The sequence below is a fragment of the Cibotium barometz genome, chromosome 24 (assembly GCF_041138505.1).
Source record: "Cibotium barometz isolate CiBa-2024 chromosome 24, ASM4113850v1, whole genome shotgun sequence".
Lineage (NCBI taxonomy): Eukaryota > Viridiplantae > Streptophyta > Polypodiopsida > Cyatheales > Cibotiaceae > Cibotium > Cibotium barometz.
The window spans coordinates 24,458,338-24,479,129 of record NC_141069.1 but is presented as its reverse complement, the minus strand read 5'-3'; the positions used below and the strand labels follow the sequence as shown (position 1 = coordinate 24,479,129).

Genomic DNA, 20,792 nt, shown 5'->3' with positions numbered 1-20,792 from the left:
AAGCTAGGTATACCTAATAGATAGACTCAAGAAAGCCCAAGAGGATGCCCTATAGCATGCAACATCTTACAAATGTAGAAATTCATTGATGGAAAAAGCTTTTACACTCAAAAAATGAAGGCATTAAAAAGCTAGAGGTTAGGGTGCAAAAGTTGAAACTGAGTGTTTCACCGACATAGCCATTATGGATTGACCATCAAGCACAGTTAGATATGCCCAATGGTAATCCTTCACAAGATATCTCTTATCTCAACCCCTCAAGTTGAAACATTCGGTTTGCACACCAAGACACTCACTTTAACAACTTGATATCATGTTTACGAAGGCCTTGAATTCTTATCATTTTAATATATGAGTGAATAAGGTGGTAGTACCCTTGTCACACTCAACAATCGGCATGATGCTCTTGGGTGGGTCCCTAACAATGGAGCCGAGAAGCACTATATACGCATTGCTTCTCACCCCATAGTCTAGTGCCATGATTGAATGGCAATGCCTCCTTCGGTTGGTACCATGCTCGCATGAACAAAAAGTCACCGGTAAACTGGTTTAAAAATAGAAACACCAACTAGCATGTATAGTATTGGCTTAGTAGAGTAGTTGTTGGCCCTCATACCAAATAGTTGTGTTGTCTTAAAAAATTATTGACCATACTTTAAATCCCAATATTTTGCATATGTATAAGTTATTGTTTTTGCAGAATTACTCCTCACAGTGTTGTGGGGTACTAGAGTGCAGGATTTTAAAGATTGGAGTACCCTTTTAAAAAACCTTCACTACTAAGCCTATGTTAGTGCCACTTATTAATGCACGATACAAGGTGAGAAAAAGCCAACACATTTTATTTCTTCTCAAAAAGTTTTATTCTATGCAGTGGAGCACATATACTGCTCATTTATTACATAAGTAAAAACGGCTCTACATGAAGGCCTCATGAGTAAGGTCACGCCGTGGAGGCACAAGTATAAAGTCATCTCCCTCACTAATTGCCCTTAAGAACTCTGTAGCTTTTTCTTCGGAGGAGTTTATGTATGGCTTATGAGGATCCACAACCGACGGGCTTTCCTTTCTGAGGATTGGATTCTCACGTTCAACATTTGGAACCTCACCATTTTCATTGTCAAACAAAGGCTCTTGTTGATCTCCTTCTTCAAGATTGTCATTACCTCTTGGGAGGAAGTATCTAGTAGATTCACTCCTCGATGTAATGATCTCGGATGAAGACTTTCCTTATGTCGGAGATGTCAGCAAACTCTTCTAGTGTCTTCAAGCATTTCCACATGGCACGGGCTCTACCCGAGTCCATATCGTTACCAGCCTTTAGAATTATCCATTGTGTGCTCGGAAAGTACTTACCACTCCTCATCATCTTCAGAAGAGTGATTTCAAGTGTTATAGTCCACTTGTTTAATACATAATTTTCCATGTACACAAAAGCCCTTTCAAATACATTCACTGGGGTTAGACACACTCGATTCTTCATATCACCCTGGCGGAGCTGTGCATACAAAGTTCTACCTTACAATTTTCCCAAGCATCCCAATTGCGATCATTATCATTCTCAAGTAAGAATTATTTTCGAAAGAGTGCCTTAAAAGCACCCCATGTTGTAGGTCGATAGCTCTCACACTGAGGCTCATCCACGACTTGTAGGCCTTGCCCTCAGACTTGCCTCGACGAGTGCACGAACAGTATCAGGAGAATGCTTCAAAAGGTGCAAGTCCATCCACTTTTGTAAAAAAGTGTTCACTTCATCTTTATTACGCTCCTTCTCTTCCCTGTAGAGAACACGGGAGGCTTCATGCTCTTGAGCGTACCTTACATTATGGGCATGGAAGCGGAAATGAGGTTTATGTAGATCCTTTAGACAATATCCTATCATACCCTCAAATGTATGCATTTCAAATGATTTGATGTAATGGACATCACATGACTGCTGGTTTTTTAATGTTCCACATTAAATATTACTTTACGGTTTTTCCAACTGAAATAATGGATGTAGAGAGTAAATAGACAACCATTTGAAAGTGGAGGTCGTGCTAGAGAGTTCCACTTCTCTCCAATGAGAACACAGCTTGAGTGCACTCATTTTACACAAACTCAACAAGGCAATCCCACACGGAGAGATATTCACATCATCATTCCTAATCCTGATCGTGAAAGAAACCTCGAGCATCTTCAAATTGTTATGGGTCATAAACTGCAAACATGCCGGAGCAATATCTCTTGGACAGCCAAGAGATGAAACCGGCATACTACTGGTCTTCTTTCTCTTCATGGTAGTGCAAGACGTCTCAGAGCTACGTGAGACAATGAACATAGCAGACGTCATATATATTTTAAAATAGGAAAAAACGTAAAAAAACATCAGATATTTTTTGTGCCTGACGAACGAGCTTTGCATTTGATGGCTTTCGAATTCTCCAAACCGATTGGAGCTTCAACTAGAGGAGTGACAATTCGAGGAGGCACATTCTCCTTGTTCTATTCAAATCGTTGACTGCTACAAACAAGCAGTCGCCCAGGAGGTCTACGAGAGGCAACGCACCTAAGGGAGGCATGCCAACCGACACCGAAGGACAAACAAACACTTCTTTACTTCTTCTACGAGTACACTCAGCCATGTCGAGAAGAATATGAGAACTAAACATCGCGAGTTGTATATATAGCATTTTCAAAAATACACCTGCCACCTATACCATCAGAAGAGGAACATAATCATGGGAACGACAACACATAAAGAAGCCAGGCATAGCAATAGCTGACACGGCCATCGCAGAGCAACATGCAAGGGCGAAACAAATGCAGTACGTCCATGCAGACCTGCAGCACATTCCAGGTGATAACAACATGCACACCCAAAAGAAATGGATAACCTACAAACACATGCAAACATGCATGGAAAAGAAACACACTGAAACAATGCCGACCACCAGGGAGGAACCTCTACGTCAGGAGCACCAGCTCCCACAATCGAAAAATAGCACAAAGCGACGTTGAAGAAGAAGCACCAGCACTCACCGGCCCAAGGTACCCAACACAAAGGCATATTGCAAAGCAGAAATGCAAGCGACCAAATTAGGCAAACCCATGCATAAGTTCAAGCACGGCAACCAACATGGAGGAGCCTCCACGACTGGAGCACCAGCTCCCAACGTCAAAATCGGAGATAATGACGTTGGAGAAGGACCAGATCTGTCCTCCCAAGGATGAGCACACACGACTGGATAATCCAAATTGAACATGCACACGTGTCCACCATGACAACGCATGCACCGACTCCACCAACCTCCACCTAGCCCTCACAACCTTAATCCAGGATCATATTTTGAACCTTCATCGACCATTCTATTGGATTAATTAATGAAAAAAACATTTTGCACATATGTTTAATTGAAATTTATTTTTTTCTTCACTCACTCGTTGTAGGCCCCATTGTACATTTACATTAAAGGGTACCGTTTAAATGCCTATACCATATTGGGCTACATTCGCCGTCTAAAAGATGTCTTTATGTGGAAGGAAGCTTGATCCAATCGACGCTTAAACCACGGTCCTGTGGTCATTTGTTTAAAAGGTCCAAATTGGTGGACCATGTATTTTGCCTTTCTAAGGAGGGGCTTTGTAGAAGTTGGTAGCAACAAGGCTTTGATCCAATCAGAGCAAGGCTGCAGAGCTGCTGGAATCCAATAGGCAACTCTCCAACTCGGCGTCGGAGGAAGGGGCGTAGTTCGTACTGATGGTGGTTGTGGTATTAGAGGAGTAGGAGTAGAAGGAGAGCAATGGCTGGAGAGGGGTGTAGTGGGGGACTGGCTTAGAAATTGGGATGGCCGGTAGCGCAGCGCGGTTAAGCAAGGCTTCTAGCGCCTGGTGAATGGTAGGTCGACATGTAGGATCTGGATGCGAACAGGCTAGGCCCAACATAAGCACTCTCTCCAGCTCCACGGCCTCGAATTGGCTGCCCAGCCGGGCTTCCACTGCTTCGTCCAGGCGGCCCCTCGTATAGAGGGACCACACCCAGTCCACGAGCCTGCCATCATGCTCTTCCGGCAGGGTCCTGTCCACAGGTCTGCGACCGCACACCACCTCCAGCTGCGAAGCTGTAGATGTCCGACTCCATTGTAGCCCTCCCCGTGCCGCAGCATTCTAGCGCCATGTATCCCACCTTCTCGGAAGCCATTGTGGTGTGCCCCTCGGCGCCCTCTCCCAACTGCCTTGCCAACCCAAAGTCGCCCAGCTTCGCATTGAAGTTGCAGTCGAGCATCACGTTGCTCAACTTGATGTCCCTGTGAATAATCACCGTTTCACACTCTTCGCGTAGGTACTGCAGCGCAGACGCCAACCCACAAACGATCGTGTACCTAGCACAACACCAAAAAGTCATGTGAGGGACATCCAGTAATTTACGTAGATTTTTGGTGCTTTACATAAATTAAGGTTTAAAATATTGGGAACCCAAAAACCTTGACAAATAATATGGTTTTTCTGTACCTGGTGCTCCAGTCGAGAACAATCGCTTTCTCACAGAACAAGTGTTGGTCAAGGCTTCTGTTGGGCATGTATTCATACACGAGCAGGAGAGTTTCTTTGTCTTTGTCTTGGCACCACCCTTTGAGCTGCACAAGATGGCGATGGCGGATGCGGCTTATGATGGATATCTCGGTCAGAGACTCCTTCTCGCCTCGTGCAGATCCTTGAGATACGCACTTAACAGCCACCTCGCTCCCATCGCTGGGAAGAACGCCTCTATAAACAAGGCCAAATCCACCCCTCCCCAAAAGCTCCGTCTTTCTAAACTGCTTGGTCGCAACGCTAAGCTCTCTGTATGTATAATAATGAGGAAGGTTGAGCCCCATAATTACATTAAGTTCCCTCAAGTACTGTGCAGCCCTTCACTTTTCCCTTAATCTAACCACGTGGATACTAATCACTACCATAATTACTGCTAAAATGAGAACCCCTACCATAATTACTAATCACTACCATAATTACTACTAAAATGAGAACCCCAGCAGCAGCTAAACCAGCGATCAACCCTACCTTACTAGAAGCCTTAATTACTTCAATACTACTAAAACTCCATGAATAGGGGATATGATCCTCGTAATTTGATCCTGTGGAGCCAGCAAATCCAACAAAAACATCCTCCGGCAAGTAAAAGGATAAGTTGATATGCAGTGAACGACGAAAGGTTTAAGATGGATGCGACACAAAATGAAAGACATACTTAAGAATAGGAGGTCTCTAGTAAGGAGACATGCAAAGGAGGAGAAAGCCCGAATAGATGCTGGTCAAAATGGACACAGCAAGCCATCTATTGCTCATAAGGGCAAGTGGAAGAAAGCCAAGAAGGAGCTCTTAGAAGGAGTAGTAAACCAGCAACAAACAGAAGTGCGGCGAATGCAAATGGAGCGATATGGATCGTCACACTTTGGATCTGGAGGTCGTGCATCATGGGAGGTCGAGTTTATATGTATAGTGCAACTTCATCTCTTTTCTTTGTATTCTCTCTACTTGAGTTGTGTTATAATGTTTGTCTTGTGATGTAGCGTGACATTATGGGTAGAGATCTTACCCCAGCACAGCAGAGACTGGCTACCATCGTCGCCACAGTAGAGGAGATACATGGGATTACCTTCACGATGAAGGGATTATCTCCGACGAACAATACAATCGAGCAAGGAGAACACCAATGCAGGTAATACTTTTTATTTTCATTTACAAAACATTTTTCGACCTTTAGTGATGACTCCTCCGAGTAGTCGCCCGCTAGTTTTTCTTCATGTATAGTTTTGGTTTATGTAACTATGTTTCTTTTTCAAGCCTCATGTGGCTACCATCATGTATGGACAACTTCTTGGATATTAGATAAAAATTTTCATCTTCTTTATGTATCTATGTTTTTATTCAAGCCTTATGTCGCTACGATCATGTATGGACAAATTTTTGGATATAAAATGTAATTTCTCATCTTCTTTAATCAATATTCGAAGGGTGTTCACAAATCTTTTTGTGTATATCTATCTTTAATTTAAGTTTTTATGCTTATATCTTTGCTGATCTTGGTTCGTCTATGTACAAGTAAGCAAAACCTTAAACCAAAGAGCTGCCTGTGCAGTACATCTACACACGCAGCTCTCTGGAAATTTTTTTAAATTCCAGAGTGCGTCTATATATGCATCTATAATGGAGGCTATAAGCGCGTCTATAGGTGCGTCTATAGGCATGTATATAGGTCCATCTATAAGCACGTCTATACTGATATAGATGCGCATATAGACGTGTCTATAGATGCCTGTCCATAGACGCGCTTATAAACGCGACTGTAACATTTTAAACCACGTTGTCAAAATGCGTCTATAAATGCGCCTACGATCGCTTTTCCTTGTACTGATGCCACAAGATTTTAAGCTGTAAATAAATGTCATAGCATTTACACAGACACCCTTGAGTTACATCTTTTCAGAACACTCAAGTGCTTCCTTACTATGCCCATGTTTAGCATATCCTTCCTGCAACCACCCGCTCTATGGCACACACATGGTGTGTGTGCACCTTAATGGTGTGTGTGTGCACCACAACCAAGCAACATGTGTGCTGCTTGGCTGTGTGGTGCACACACACACACACACCATGTATGTGCCATAGGGCGGGCAAAATGGGCCAACCGCCGCCAAAGTTTAAACGCACATACTACCACTCGGTCTAGTATTAAAGGGTGGTTGTTCTTCCACTACACTAGCTTTATGCCTGTCGTAACAACGTGCATCCTTTTTTTACTACTCACAAATAGCTAGTAACACCACCGCCTTCTACCGCGCCGGTTGGTATTAGAGCTGCATCTTTTTTTACTACAAATACAAATACTAAATCAGCATGGCTGACGATCATATTAATATTGATGCAGCAAAGTATGTTCGACATACTTGTCAGTAAGTGGAGGCCTTGGAGAGACCGTATAGCGAGTGCCCAAAGCCCACTTCCCTCCAAAGACACGAACTCGTCGCGTCAGAGAATGGTCTCTCCTCCACAACATAGAGCCCAAACAAATCAAAGTGTTATTTCAAAACAGGCAGTAAATATGTCACATGATCCGATTTTAACCACTAGCCAACCATAACTGTATTATTTTCAATCATCCTTCTAGCTTTTAGCTTCTACATTTCAGTGTAGTTAGATTAATGTTTAAGCTAATGATCGTAGCTCGTGTTAAATTGCATCATGTAAGGTTCCATGAGAAGCAACGCAAGGAGTAGACCCACTAGCTGCAATACACCATGCTCATGGAGAAGAATGTTTATTTGGATAAGAGAGATTAAAGAGAATGTCGGAAGTACCTTTTTGGCATTTCCAAGATTTTACGCCACAGATATGATGGATAGAATATACATCTAATTAAAATGGTTGGAAACAACTTCTAGGATAATGATGTGCAGCACATATATTTATTTGAAATCTTTTTGTTTTTTGAAAGAATTGATGGTAATAGCTATATGTGAAATAACGCAAGAAGATGAGAAATCATAAATTCTATTTTGGGAGAATCTAAACAATGTGATGATTGAACAAGGATTCCTAGTAACTTACTTTTCAGGATTTATGGTGGCAGACAAGGTTGGTGCTAATTGGATTGTGATACGTATTGTCTTCAATGGAGGCCCCGATAATGTAATATTGCAAGGTAAGGAGCGATCTTGTCTATTTCATTGGGATCAGAGTCCACAAAATTACACCAAAAATTTGGTGCCAGTAGAACATAGAAGAACACATCTTCACATGTGCGAATCATAGAGGCTTTCTCGCAACTCTGCATGATAGTGTATAGGTGAATCTTCTCACTATGCATGATTTGCATATTAGTAAATTAGAGTATGTGAGGTGGTTTACATGCAAGTAGCAATCAGATTACAAGAAATAGCGCAAGGAATTACTTTTAATGGGCTCGATAATTTTTGAAAAAAAAATGTCTCTCTCTCTCTTAGGGAGGAAGAATCGAGTGACTCCATCACTCTCATGTGTTGAAAAAAGTCTATTTTTGGGTCAATTTGTGGAAAAAGCTCTAAATGATCAGAAAATCCCTAAATTATAATCCTCTTGGTGGAGGCGCCTTTGTAAAAGTTGGTAGCATCCAATCAAAACAAGGCTGCAGAGCTGTTGGAATCCAATAGGCGACTCTCCATCTCAGCGTCGGAGGAAGGGGCGGTGTTCGTGTGGGAATTAATGATATAATGCCCGCGTGTGTATGAACGCATGTGAGCAATGAAAGGACACACGAAGAGGAACAACTCAATAATTATAAATAAATGTATTCCCTCACTAATAAAAACAACGATTCAGCAATGCAACGAAGGCGTCTCAACTCTGTACAAGCAGCGATTGGCGACCTGAATATCTCTAACCTTCTATGTTAATTGTTAATCAATGATAATTATGTATTAATACACCTACATAGAATTTCTACATGGTATCCGGCCTACCTTTCTTGCACGCTTCCCAAGCTTCTTCTCCTAGCGCAGTCCACGCCACCACAACAAAAACGCCTCAGCACCACCTCCGCCTCCACGAACCTCGTCGACCCTCTTCTCCCTAGAGCGCCTGTGAGGGCACACACATGCTTCCAACCCTCTTCTCCCTGGTCATGCATATTCTAATAAATGCTAATCATGCCCTCCACGTTTCTTACGCATACAAATTTTATACGCCAACAATCCCTTCAAGCAGTGCCTACCTGCATTTTTTTGAGAAGTGGTAGCCACCTCAACGCTCGTTGAAGCCTTTGCCTTTTGCATACATGCACCCGCATCAGCAGAGCAGACGAGATGTGTACTAGCAGGTAGCGTACCAATACAGACATAAATATTAAAAAAAATCTCAATAAACATAAAAATAATAAAAAACCTACCGCGTTGCCTTTGCTCCAATAATAACAAAAGAATTAATATGTATTATTTCAGATTTACCAAAAAGAAAACCAACAACTAACAATAACTTTTTTTAAAAGATAATTTTAATAACATAAATAATTTTAACTTTGATATTTCTCTACTTCAGAGGATGATCCAAGAGTGCTCCACTAGTCATAATATTTTTTTAAAAAAATAAACAAAAATTATTATTATTTTCTTTATAATCAATCACAAAATAATTTTATTTAATAATTTACTCACATCATGAACATGCCTAAATATTCGGGCTATTCATGAGCGCAAACATACCTACTCTTTCAGGCTATTTGCGTACACATTCACATTTTTGCAGAAAATATAATATTTTTTTTTAAATAATAATAATTATTATTATACAAAAAACAAACAAACAAATAAACAACACAAATTACCAATAGGCCAAGGCCCTTACATAGGCAATGACCCATAAAACGGCCCAAAAAGTCGAAGCTAATCCCAAAGAGGATGAAAACACATGAGGTGTTAACAACGATCACCTCTACAGCCCAAAACGGCAAGGAATCCCAAAGAGGGAAACAAACACAATTGAGCCCGTTGGAGTGTTTGCAGCACCCACTTGGCCAATCCCTAAAAGAGAAAATTAAACAAAAACGTCGAAAGTGGCGAGGCCCAAGAGGCATGGAAACACAAAAGGGTGTTAACAAAGGTCACCCAAAATCTCTCTTAAAAAGGACAAATAGGTGTGACAGCCTATATCCTTAATAAGAATACCATTGTCTTTGACACGCTACCTTAATGTAGCCTCTGAGCGATGACAAATTAAACTTAATTGTACTGGTGGTGGTATTGGGGGAGTAGGAGGAGAGCAGAGGCTGGAGAGGGGTGTAGTGGGGGACTGGCTTAGAAATTGGGATGGCCGGTAGCGCAGCGCGGTTAGAAATTGGGATGGCCGGTAGCGCAGCGCGGTTAAGCGTCTAGCGCCTGGTGAATGGTAGGTCGACATGTAGGATCCGGATGCGAACAGGCCAGGCCCAACACAAGCACTCTCTGCAGCTCCACGGCCTCGAACTCGTCGCTCAGCCGGGCGTCCGCCGCTCCGTTCAGGCGGTCCCTCGTGTAGAGCGACCACACCCAGTCCACGAGCATCCCATCATGCTCTTCCGGCAGGGTCCTGTCCACAGCTCTGCGACCGCACACTACCTCCAGCAGCACCGCCCCGAAGCTGTAGATGTCTGACTCGGCTGGGGATATATTTCATGCGCATGAAATATATCCTCAGCCTGCGCGTACACCTAGTTCGTATATTAGATGATCAGTGTCGATGCATTGCAGAGGAAATTTGGTGGATACAATGGCAACTTTAGCCTGGATTATAATTCTCGCTAATTACTGCTGTTGCATTGGTGTTGCTCATGCGCTTTCCTTCAACTACAGCTCGTTGGCGTCCGATCAGGTTTCCGGCAGTATTCTACCTATCGGGGATGCTAGTTTAAGAGCTGAGAGCGCTCAACTCACCAACACGAACACTGATAGTAGCGTGAGCAGGCTCTACTACAAGGACTCGTTCCCCCTTTGGGATCGCGGCAGCAGCTGGGCACTCCACTGTAGCCCTCCCTGTGCCGTAGCATTCTGGCGCCAACCGTCCCGGCAACTATTGTCGTGTGTCCCTCGATCCCCTCCCACAGCTGCCTTGCCAACCCAAAGTCGCCCAGCTTCGTATTGAAGTTGCAGTCGAGCATCACGTTGCTCGACTTGATGTCCCTGTGGCAGACCCCAACCCACAAACGATCAGGTACCTAGCACATCACCAAAAGTCATCTGAGGGACGTCCAGTAATTTACGTAGATTTGTGGTGCTTGACCTAAATTTAGGTTTAAATATTTTGGGGATCCAAAAGCCTTTACAGATAATATGGTTTTTGCTGTACCTGGTGCTCCGGTCGAGAACAATCGTCTTCTCGAGGAATGAGTGTTTGTCAAGGCTTCTATTGGGCAGGTATTCATACACAAGCAGCAAAGTTCCTTTGTCTTTGTCTTGGCACCACCCTTTGAGCTGCACAAGATGGCGATGGCGGATGCCGCTTATGATGGATATCTCGGTCAGAAACTCCTTCTCTCCTTGTGCAGATCCTTGAGATACGCACTTCACAGCCACCTTGCTCCCATCGCTTGGAAGAACGTCTCTATAAACAGGGCCAAATCCACCCCTCCCCAAAAGCTCCGTCTTTCTAAACTGGCTGGTCGCAACGCTGAGCTCTCTGTATGTGTAATAATGAGGAAGGTTGAGCCCCATCATACATTAAGTTCCCTTGAGTACTGTGCAGCCCTTCGCTTTTCCCTTGATCTAACCACGTAGATACTAATCACTACCATAAGTACCACTAAAATGAGAACCCCAGCAGCAGTTAAACCAGCGATCAACCCTACCTTACTAGAAGCTTTTACTTCAGTACTACTAAAAGTCCATGAATAGAGGATATGATCCTCGTAAGATCCTCCTGTGGAGGCAGAAAATCCAACAAAAACATCCTCCGGCAAGTAAGAGGATAAGTTGATCTGTAGTGAGAGGAGAGGAGTTTGAGGCTTAACATTAGAATTGTTTTTAGCGTACACTTCCAACAAACCAAGCGAACTAGAATAATCTACCCAAGCATACACAGATGAGGAATTCAGCTGAAAGCTCAAGCTAGTATTGGTGGTTACAATAGAGGTTATGTTGTTGATATCAATACCTATATGATTACCACTTGGATCTTGAATATCAGGGTTCTTGAAAGTATCAAATTCCACTGCGACGAGGTGGTTCGACAAGTTGCCATTGTTGGTTGAATTGAACAAGCCGAGCCACTGCCCGGTGGAACTCAAAGGATAATCTGGATATTCTGTAACGAAGAAGGTCATCCCATCACCTGATTGCTGATCGCTAGTGTTGTCTATCTGAAACCTAAAAGAGGTGTTGAAAGAGGCTGCCCAGCTGCTGCCGCGATCCCAAAGGGGGAACGAGTCCTTGTAGTAGAGCCTGCCCACGCTACTATCAGTGTTCGTGTTGGTGAGTTGAGCGCTGTCAGCTCTTAAGCTAGCATCCCCGATAGGTAGAATACTGCCGGAAACCTGATCGGACGCCAACGAGCTGTAGTTGAAGGAAAGCGCATGAGCAACACCAATGCAACGGCAGTAATTAGCGCTAAAGTTGCCATTGTATCCACCAAATATCCGCTGCAATGCATCGACACTGATCATCTAATATACGAACTAGGTGTACGCGCAATTCAGCACTGCTCATATATACAAATTTGTTGGAAGGAGTCAGCCAACACAAATGTCCAAGAGACTAAGCCAACGCTCAACTCCGGTATTTTCAAGCGGGCCGAATCGGCCGATCCATTGTCCTGAAGAATAAAGCTGACCCGTAACTCCAGTCCCATCCTTCTAGACAGACACATCTGAAATTGGTTGAAATTTGAAGGTCTGCCTCTAAAATTTAGAGAAATTTTCAGAATAGTGGCCTTTTTTGCAACCAGTCCCATCCTTCTAGACAACACATCTGAAATTGGTTGAAATTTGAAGGTCTGTCTCCAAAATTTAGAGAAATTTTCAGAATAGTGGCCTTTTTTGCAACCACCCTCTGAAGGCTTCAAATTTCAGAATTGACATTGGCCAACCGCGTTCGCCTAACTCTACTCTAAGTTCTCTTTCCAAGAGAAACCCCAAGATTGAAGATCTCACAGGCGTGAGAATCATAGTCGTCCTGAAAATCGCACAATACACTTTCATTCGCAAAAAAATTATATACACTTGCATTCGCAAAAAAACTTGCATGAATTTGAAGAAAATCAAAGACCTCGATACTACCAAATCTTCACTTGATTTTTCCGTCCCCTTATCCTAAATGCAAGTAGGATTTAGAAAGCTTCAATTTTAAGGGTTTTTTGATTACAGAGAATTGTGAATATATTTTCAAGCAACCCTCGTCATCGCTCTAAAGACTATTATATATGTGGTATATTTCAAAGATTTGACCTATGGCATGGTGGGTCCCATGAGCAAGTAGCTAGAATTTTTCTGTAGCACTAACTTTAAATCTCCAAATGCACACTCTTGTAGTAGTGCATGTTTTGTCACTTTAGGAGTGCCAGGATTTACAATCCTTTCAAAGGTTCAAATATCATTTGTTGTGCAAAAATTGTGCATTGGAGATATGAATGTGCTATGATGGGAAATTTTTGCTCGGGTTTTTGATGCATGTTCGGCTAGAAATATGTGTGCACATCCATATTTGTCTACATCAACTTTGCTCTTTTTCCTTTGAAATCGTCACACCAACCTTGGTTCGTTGATGTTGTGTTGCTTTGGATCTCATCATTTGTCGATGGAAAATCTTTTTTTCTAATTTGTCGGCATTGGTTCACTAACATTTGATTTTTTTGGATCTCATTGTTGTTGATGGGCAATCTTTTTCCCCGATTTGGTGCGTTTGATGCTCGACAAAAATTGTCAATCAATTAGTTATCTTTGAGCTCTTTAAGTGCATAGGAAAAGTAGCTTACTTTTTCTTTTAAGAAAACCTTAGCTTATATGTGTCTTGGATAAAGGGAGGTGTTTTTTTTTGTGAATCCTGAGGGTATTATGGGAAAAGCATAAGATTGCTTTTTGAGGAGGAGAGTCCTTACAATGACCAAGAGACCTTTGAAGGATACTAAATTGAAGGATATTAAATTGATGCTGGAGAGAGTAGTATTATCACGTTGTGATACTGGATAGTAAAGGCACCAATGATGGGGCGGTTTGCAAGATGAGCTTTCGTTCACTCTCTCTAAAATTGGGACATCCACGCATCTCGGGCGGAGTACCTCGATCGTGATATCGCCATGAATTAAAACACGACACGTGCCTCCCAAGCCTAAAGCGACATATCTCGATCGAGATACCAACAACTAATGCCACGCTAGCAGGTTTGGGTTTCCAGTCATCATCCATGTCACCAATACAGGTCACCGCCACCACACTATCTCGATCGAGATATTCATGCCACTCGGATCCACATCAATGCCATGGTGTATCCCCCTAGGCATATTTGACCAGCCCATCTCCACCGTCTACATATCTCGAACAAGATATTGAAATAAAATCTGACCATTCATTGAAATACCTCGTTCAAGGTATAGAGATGCAATCTCCACCATCCACATATCTCGAACAAGAAATTGAAATTAAATCTCGACCATTGAAATACCTCGTTCGAGGTATAGAGATGCAATCTCTACTGTACACATATCTCGTTCGAGGTATAGAGATGCAATCTCCACCGTCCATTCACGCACATTGGAGGATGCCATCCCAGCCGTTTAAACATCTCGATCGAGGTATTAAATGAATCACCACCGTCAAGTGACTTAAACCCTAAGCCGTTCATGTACCTCGAACGAGATACTAATTTCAAATCTCAGGCGGCCGATCCTTCACCAACCCTAAAATTGAGTGTGTATCTTAGTCGTTTGTCTCACTAACCCTAAAATCCAGAGCAAACCCTAAAGTGCATGATGCCACCGAACTTCGTTCGAGGTTATAAAACCGAAAAACTTTTTTTTTTGCCTCCTTGTCAGAAGTCGTTTTCACTCTCCTTACTCTCTTGATTTGGATTAGCATTAGTGGGTCCATTAGCATTGTTTTATAGCTTCATTAGTGTTACTTAGTACTAAGCATTGGACCTTTCACATTGGACCTTTGTGTTAGGCTTAGGTTTTAGCATGGAGTCACGCGAGAAGGGCCATGAGGAGGGCCGCTCGTCTATTGTGGATCTCATCACAGAGATAGACCGCGAGTTAGCGGTTATCCATACGAGTGCTAGAGACACACCATCTACATTACATATCGTGGCAGACTTGGAGGCAATGCTTTCGTCCCTTCGTAGCCTTCACGATACTGTTTATGTAGATGAGTGGATAGCCCACCATCGCATTGCTCCTATGTCACATGGCCTGACATATCGTTAGGTCTGTGATCTTGGTCCGATTAGGGATGGAGCCTACTTAGATCTTTTTCTCGATAGTCGTGGGATCACGGGCAAGCCCCTTACTATTTCACAGTGTTCGCATCCTCGTATGGCGGCATATATCTATAGTCGATATGTTGCCGCATATGGGAGGATGCCGAACAACCGCCAGATTCCCATATACTTCGCAAAGCAATTATATGCGGAGTTTGTCTTAGGGGAGGAGGTGGATTACACTAGCCATCGACCGGGTGGTGGTGCTGGCCGGCCGAGGCCGTCTCCAGGACCAGGGTAGGTGACCTCCACTAGCCCTTCGTATAGCTCCTACAGATCCTTCATTTGTGCCTATGTTGACAGTCGAGGCTCTTGGCACCCAGGTTGGCATCAATGTACAGAGTACCAGCTCACGGAGAGCATCCAGCACGTTGTGCGCTTGTTCTCATGATCGATACTACCGACGACAGATGCTGAGGTATTTACATATTTATTACTTCTTAAGTTTTTTTAGTCATTTATTTACATGTTTATATATACTTTTCTATATTTTTACATGAGCGGCATGGTTGATTATGTCACGTAGGGTCCCACACCTCTACCACTGAGAGACTCACTCAGGAGTTGGTAGAGGCGAGAGCGGAGATTGACCGCCTTAGAACTGCATTACAGACGGCAGAGGCAGCTACTGCAAAGGCACAGCATGTGAGAGAGTCTGACATCCAGCAGGTAGGTTTCTCTTGCACGTAAAAGAGTTATAATTAAGTTTCTAAGTTATAAATTTCTTTAAGTAATACCTAATGAGAGAGACTAATCAATTATTTTTATGCTTTACTTTTTTGCATAGGCTCGGACTGAGGTAGAGAGTTCTAGAGCTAGGTGCAGCATCACATGATTATGGAGCGGATTGCATAGCATAGGGTAGAGCAGTTGATGCTACATGTTCGAGAGTTTCGCAGATCCTCAGACGTGACACTGCCCTACTTGCCTCTATATCCATGGCCTATTACAGAGGTTTTTTGACGACCTCTCTCTCAAGATGCACCACCATTCCTCCGTGATGCCTGTTGCACTCTCTGTATCGAGGACATTGATAGTACTGGTGGATATGCTCTGGGATGTGGACATTTTTTCCATTTGTCTTGCATCACCCAGGAGCTAGTACGCTTCTCAGCATGTCCCTCTTGCGCATGCGTCGACCTAGCGACATACAGAGTTTTGGACATTGATGATCTTCACCCAGGCTTTGCTCGAGTAGATGCTAGGACTGGCAGGCCTCTCGATTTTACCTCAGCCTACTGACTTGGGACTAGACGCCGTCGATGACAGAGATTAGGAGCCTGAGGTGCCTCCAGAGATTGAGTGGAGTGCACATGAGTTTAATGCATACCAGAGAGTTCTTTACGAGAGCCAGATCACAGCATACGAGCGTGTGGGTGGTGCTAGTCCTAGTGGCACCTCGGGTGATGGTGCTAGTAGCAGCAGTGCTGCTTCTCAGAGCAGCGTGGCCCTCCAGTAGAGGAGCTTACACGAGCAGAGTGGCAGACACGTACCATTGCTGATTATAGATTTTGGGTTTACAAACAGAGACGTCTTGCAGTAGCATGACGTAGAGAGAGGGAGAGGGCTATAGCAGCTTATGGGATTCGTGAGCTCCCGAGTACACTGGCACCAGCTCATGATCCTTCCTTTGAGAGGCAGACCTGCCCGTAGATATTCGACGACACCCATAGCCGCGGCACAGCCTCCTTGATGTGCAGAGTAGCCTCGACGTGCACGTCGACAGTTAGAGATGACGATTTTGATTGGGTTGTCGTTGATAGTGACTAAACTCAAACTAGCTGGGTTAGCTCACTTACATTGTACTTAGATTTATGGGCAGTGAGGACTAACCTCAGACTAGCTGGGGTAGCTCATTTTCATTCTGATGTACTTATTTGATATTTATATCATTATGAGTTTTTCATTATTGAGTATCATTACATTTTAGTTGATGTTCTTGATTTTTTTTTAAATTTTTTAACACTTTGGCTATCATATTGTTTGTTGAAAATCTCCATGCCATCGTACCCAAACATGCTCCAATGGGAGGAACCAAACTTTGCAAGCATGTGGGAGGGAGCCCACCCCCACATGCTTGCAAAGTTTGGTCATGATCGGAGCATGTTTAGGTTAGTAATTAGTGCCCAGGGTGGATTTTTCAAGTCTCGATGCTGAAGAGGCCATGGAAAATCAGGGCCTTTCCAAACCATGGTACCCAAGCATGCTCCGATAGGAACCAAACTTTGCAAGCATGTGGGGGGAGCCCACCCCCACATGCATGCAAAGTTTGGTCATAATTAGAGCATGTTTGCATTGGTAATTAGTGCCCAGTGTGGATTTTTCAAGTCTCTTCGTGCTTAAGAGGCCATGGAAAATCCGAGCCTTCCCCATACCATCGTACACCCAAACATGCTCCGATGGGAACCAAACTTTGCAAGCATGTGGGAGGGGCCCACCCCCACATCTTTGCAAAGTTTGGTTATAATCGGAGTATGTTTGGATTGGTAATTAGTGCCTAGTATGAATTTTTCAAGTCTCTTGGTGAAAAATCCAGGCCTTCCCCATACCATCATACCCAAACATGCTCCGATCATGACCAAACTTTGCAAGCATGTGGGAGGGGCCTACCCCCACACATGTTTCCAAAGTTTGGTCATAATCCGATTGGTAATTAGTGCCTAATGTCCCCATACCATCGTACCCAAACATGCTCTCATGGGAACCAAACTTTGCAAGCATGTGGGAGGGGCCCACCCCCACATGTTTGCAAAGTTTGGTCATAATCGGAGCATGTTTGGATTGGTAATTAGTGCCTAATGTAGATTTTTCAAGTCCTCTTGGGACTTAAGAGGCCATGGAAAATCCGGGCCTTCCCCATACCATCGTACCCAAACATGCTCGATGGGAACCAAACTTTGCAAGCATGTGGGAGGGACCCACCCCCACATGTTTGCAAAGTTTGGTCATAATCGGAGCATGTTTGGATTGGTAACTAGCGCCTAGTGTGGATTTTTCAAGTCTCTTGGTGCTTAAGAGGCCATGGAAAATCCGGGCCTTCCTCATACCATCGTACCCAAACATGCTCCTATGGGAACCAAACTTTGCAAGCATGTGAAAGGGGCCCAACCCCACATGTTTGCAAAGTTTGGTCACAATCAGAGCATGTTTCTATTGGTAATTAGCGGCATGTGTAGATTTTTCAAGTCTCTTGGTGCTTAAGAGGCCATGAAAAATCTGGGCCTTCCCCATACCATCATACCCAAACATACTCCGATGGGAACCAAACTTTGCAAGCATGTGGGGGGGACCCACCCCCACATGCTCCCAAATTTTGGTGACAATTGAAGCATTTTTGGATTGGTAATTAGCACCCCCAGTGCGGATTTTTCAAGTCTCTTGGTGCTTAAGAGGCCATGGAAAATCCGGGCCTTCCCCATACCATCGTACCCAAACATGCTCCGATGGGAATCAAACTTTGCAAGCATGTGGGAGGGGCCCACTCCCACATGTTTGCAAAGTTTGATCACAATCGGAGCATGTTTGGATTGGTAATTAGCGGCATGTGTAGATTTTTCAAGTCTCTTGGTGCTTAAGAGACCATGGAAAATCCGGGCCTTCCCCATACCATCATACCCAAACATGCTTCGATCATGACCAAACTTTGCAAGCATGTGGGAGAGTCCCACCCCCACATGTTTGCAAAGTTTGGTCATAATCAGAGCATGTTTGGATTGGTAATTAGCGCCTAGTATGGATTTTTCAAGTCTCTTGGTGCTTAAGAGGCCATGGAAAATCTAGGCCTTCCCTATACCATCGTACCCAAACATGCTCCGATGGGAACCAAACTTTGCAAGCATGTCGGAGGGGCCCCCACATGTTTGCAAAGTTTGGTCATAATCAGAGCATGTTTGTATTGGTAATTAGCAGCATGTGTGGATTTTTCAAGTCTCTTGGTGCTTAAGAGGCCATGGAAAATCCGGGCCTTCCCCATACCATCGTATCCAACACATGCTCCGATGGGAACCAAACTTTGCAAGCATGTGGGGGGGACCATCCCCAGATGCTTGCAAAGTTTGGTCACAATCGAAGCATTTTTGAATTGGTAATTAGCACCCAGTGCGAATTTTTCAAGTCTCTTGGTGCTTAAAAGGCCATGGAAAATCCGGGCCTTCCCCATACCATCATACCCAAACATGCTCCGATGGGGACCAAACTTTGCAAGCATGTGGGGGTGGGCCCCTCCACATGCTTGTAAATTTTGGTCATGATCGGAGTATGTTCGGGTTAGTAATTAGTGCCGAGTGCGGATTTTTCAAGTCTCGTGGTGCTTTAGAGGCCATGGAAAATCCGGGCCTTCCCCATACCATCGTACCCAAACATGCTCCAATGGTGGGGACCAAACTTTTTGAGCATGTGGGGGGCCCCACTTCCACATGCTTGCAAAGTTTGGTCGTGCGGAGCATGTTCGAAATAGTAATTAGCGCCCAGTGCTTGCAAAGTTTGGTGATTTTCAACAAACAATATGGTGATGATGATTTTCAACAAACGATATGATAGCCAAAGTGTTAAAAAATCAGAAAACCATGAACATCAACTAAAATGAAATGATCCTCAATAATGAGAAAACTCATAATGATATAAACATCACTACATCAGAATGTGAGCTAACACAGCCAATTGGGTTTAGCCACTAACTGAAAAGATCAAGGTATTTTGAAAATGAGCTATCCCAGCTATTCCGAGATTAGTCACTCCCAAAAAATCTAAGTACAATGTAAGTGAGCTAATCCAGCTAGTCTGAGTTAAGTCACTATCAAGATAGAGATCTAGTCAGCAGCACCCTCTCTAGCTCTGAACTGCCCTAGAATGCTCTCATGGTCATCCACTCGAAGCCGAAAATGAGGGTGAGAACTGTGTTTTCGGCTCTGTACTCGATCGAGAGTGAGCCTGGTAGCAACCGCTAGTAGATGACAGAACTGAAATGCCTCTAACTCCCACTTCCACTGCTGGAACTCAAGACTCCCCTGATGAAGTCGAATCTGTTGGTAGAACCGGCCTACCACAATCATGCTATGAGCGTCAAAAGAAAACCCACGATCATCCACTGGTCAAGGATGCACTTTGGCCTAGTTCAACTCATCAGATAGTAGTCTACTCCCTCGCTATTTCCCTCACCAGCAATAACAGCAAATACATCACCCTCCTGTAGCAAATCTGTCTCAGGTCATCATAACTGACCATGATGAACGCAGGACCTGTGTGCTCATCAGACAACATTGGATGTGAAGGATGCTCGGGGGAGAGGAATGTCTGTATCCATGCATCTGCCCATCCTCTCGAGGCACAATGTGACCAATCGCCATCCATACATGCTCCACAGAAGCATGCAAACCGTCGTGTTTAAATCGTGGGGGCCGCCATGCACGTGCTCCTGATGGAATGTAAGCCCAAGGTGACAGGTACTGTGTCACAATCATGAGAGGCTCTACGGTCAATCATGCCACCATCCACATGCCAAAAAAATCTCCTAACAATCTGAGCATCAGGTTTGGGATACAATAATGGTGCACTCCCACACAAATGTTGGGAGCACCACTCACCTACGTGGCCTGCATCTTTGAACCGCTCCTACCGCCGCAGCTGATGACGCCTCACGGCACGTTTCACACACGCGCCCGCACCATCATGCTCTCCCTTCCTGTGACCAGTCGCAAAGAATGACCAAATCACTATAGGATACTAGACTGCACATGCCACCTACAAATCCATAAAACAAAGTCTTAGTTCTTGTTTTCTTTAAGATGTTCTAGTGATAGCTAATGTGGACCATAATAGCAGCCTAGTGAGGTAAGCAATACA

General features: G+C 43.9%; 1 protein-coding gene and 1 pseudogene across 1 annotated transcript; both read right to left on the bottom strand.

Moving 5' to 3' along the window:
• Positions 1 to 3,657: 3,657 nt before the first annotated feature.
• On the bottom strand, positions 3,658 to 11,198 carry LOC147625062 (L-type lectin-domain containing receptor kinase IX.2-like; annotated as a pseudogene).
• Positions 11,198 to 12,145, bottom strand: LOC147625061 (seed lectin beta chain-like). The gene has a single exon (XM_086817932.1). It carries the CDS (start codon positions 12,143 to 12,145, stop codon positions 11,198 to 11,200), a length of 948 nt encoding a protein of 315 aa, XP_086674058.1.
• Between the last annotated feature and the right edge of the window lie 8,647 nt (positions 12,146 to 20,792).

What these genes read in the sequence shown, in the direction of transcription:
- LOC147625061 (XM_086817932.1), bottom strand. Translation starts at nt 12,145, where the DNA reads ATGATCAGTGTCGATGCATTGCAGCGGATATTTGGTGGATACAATGGC.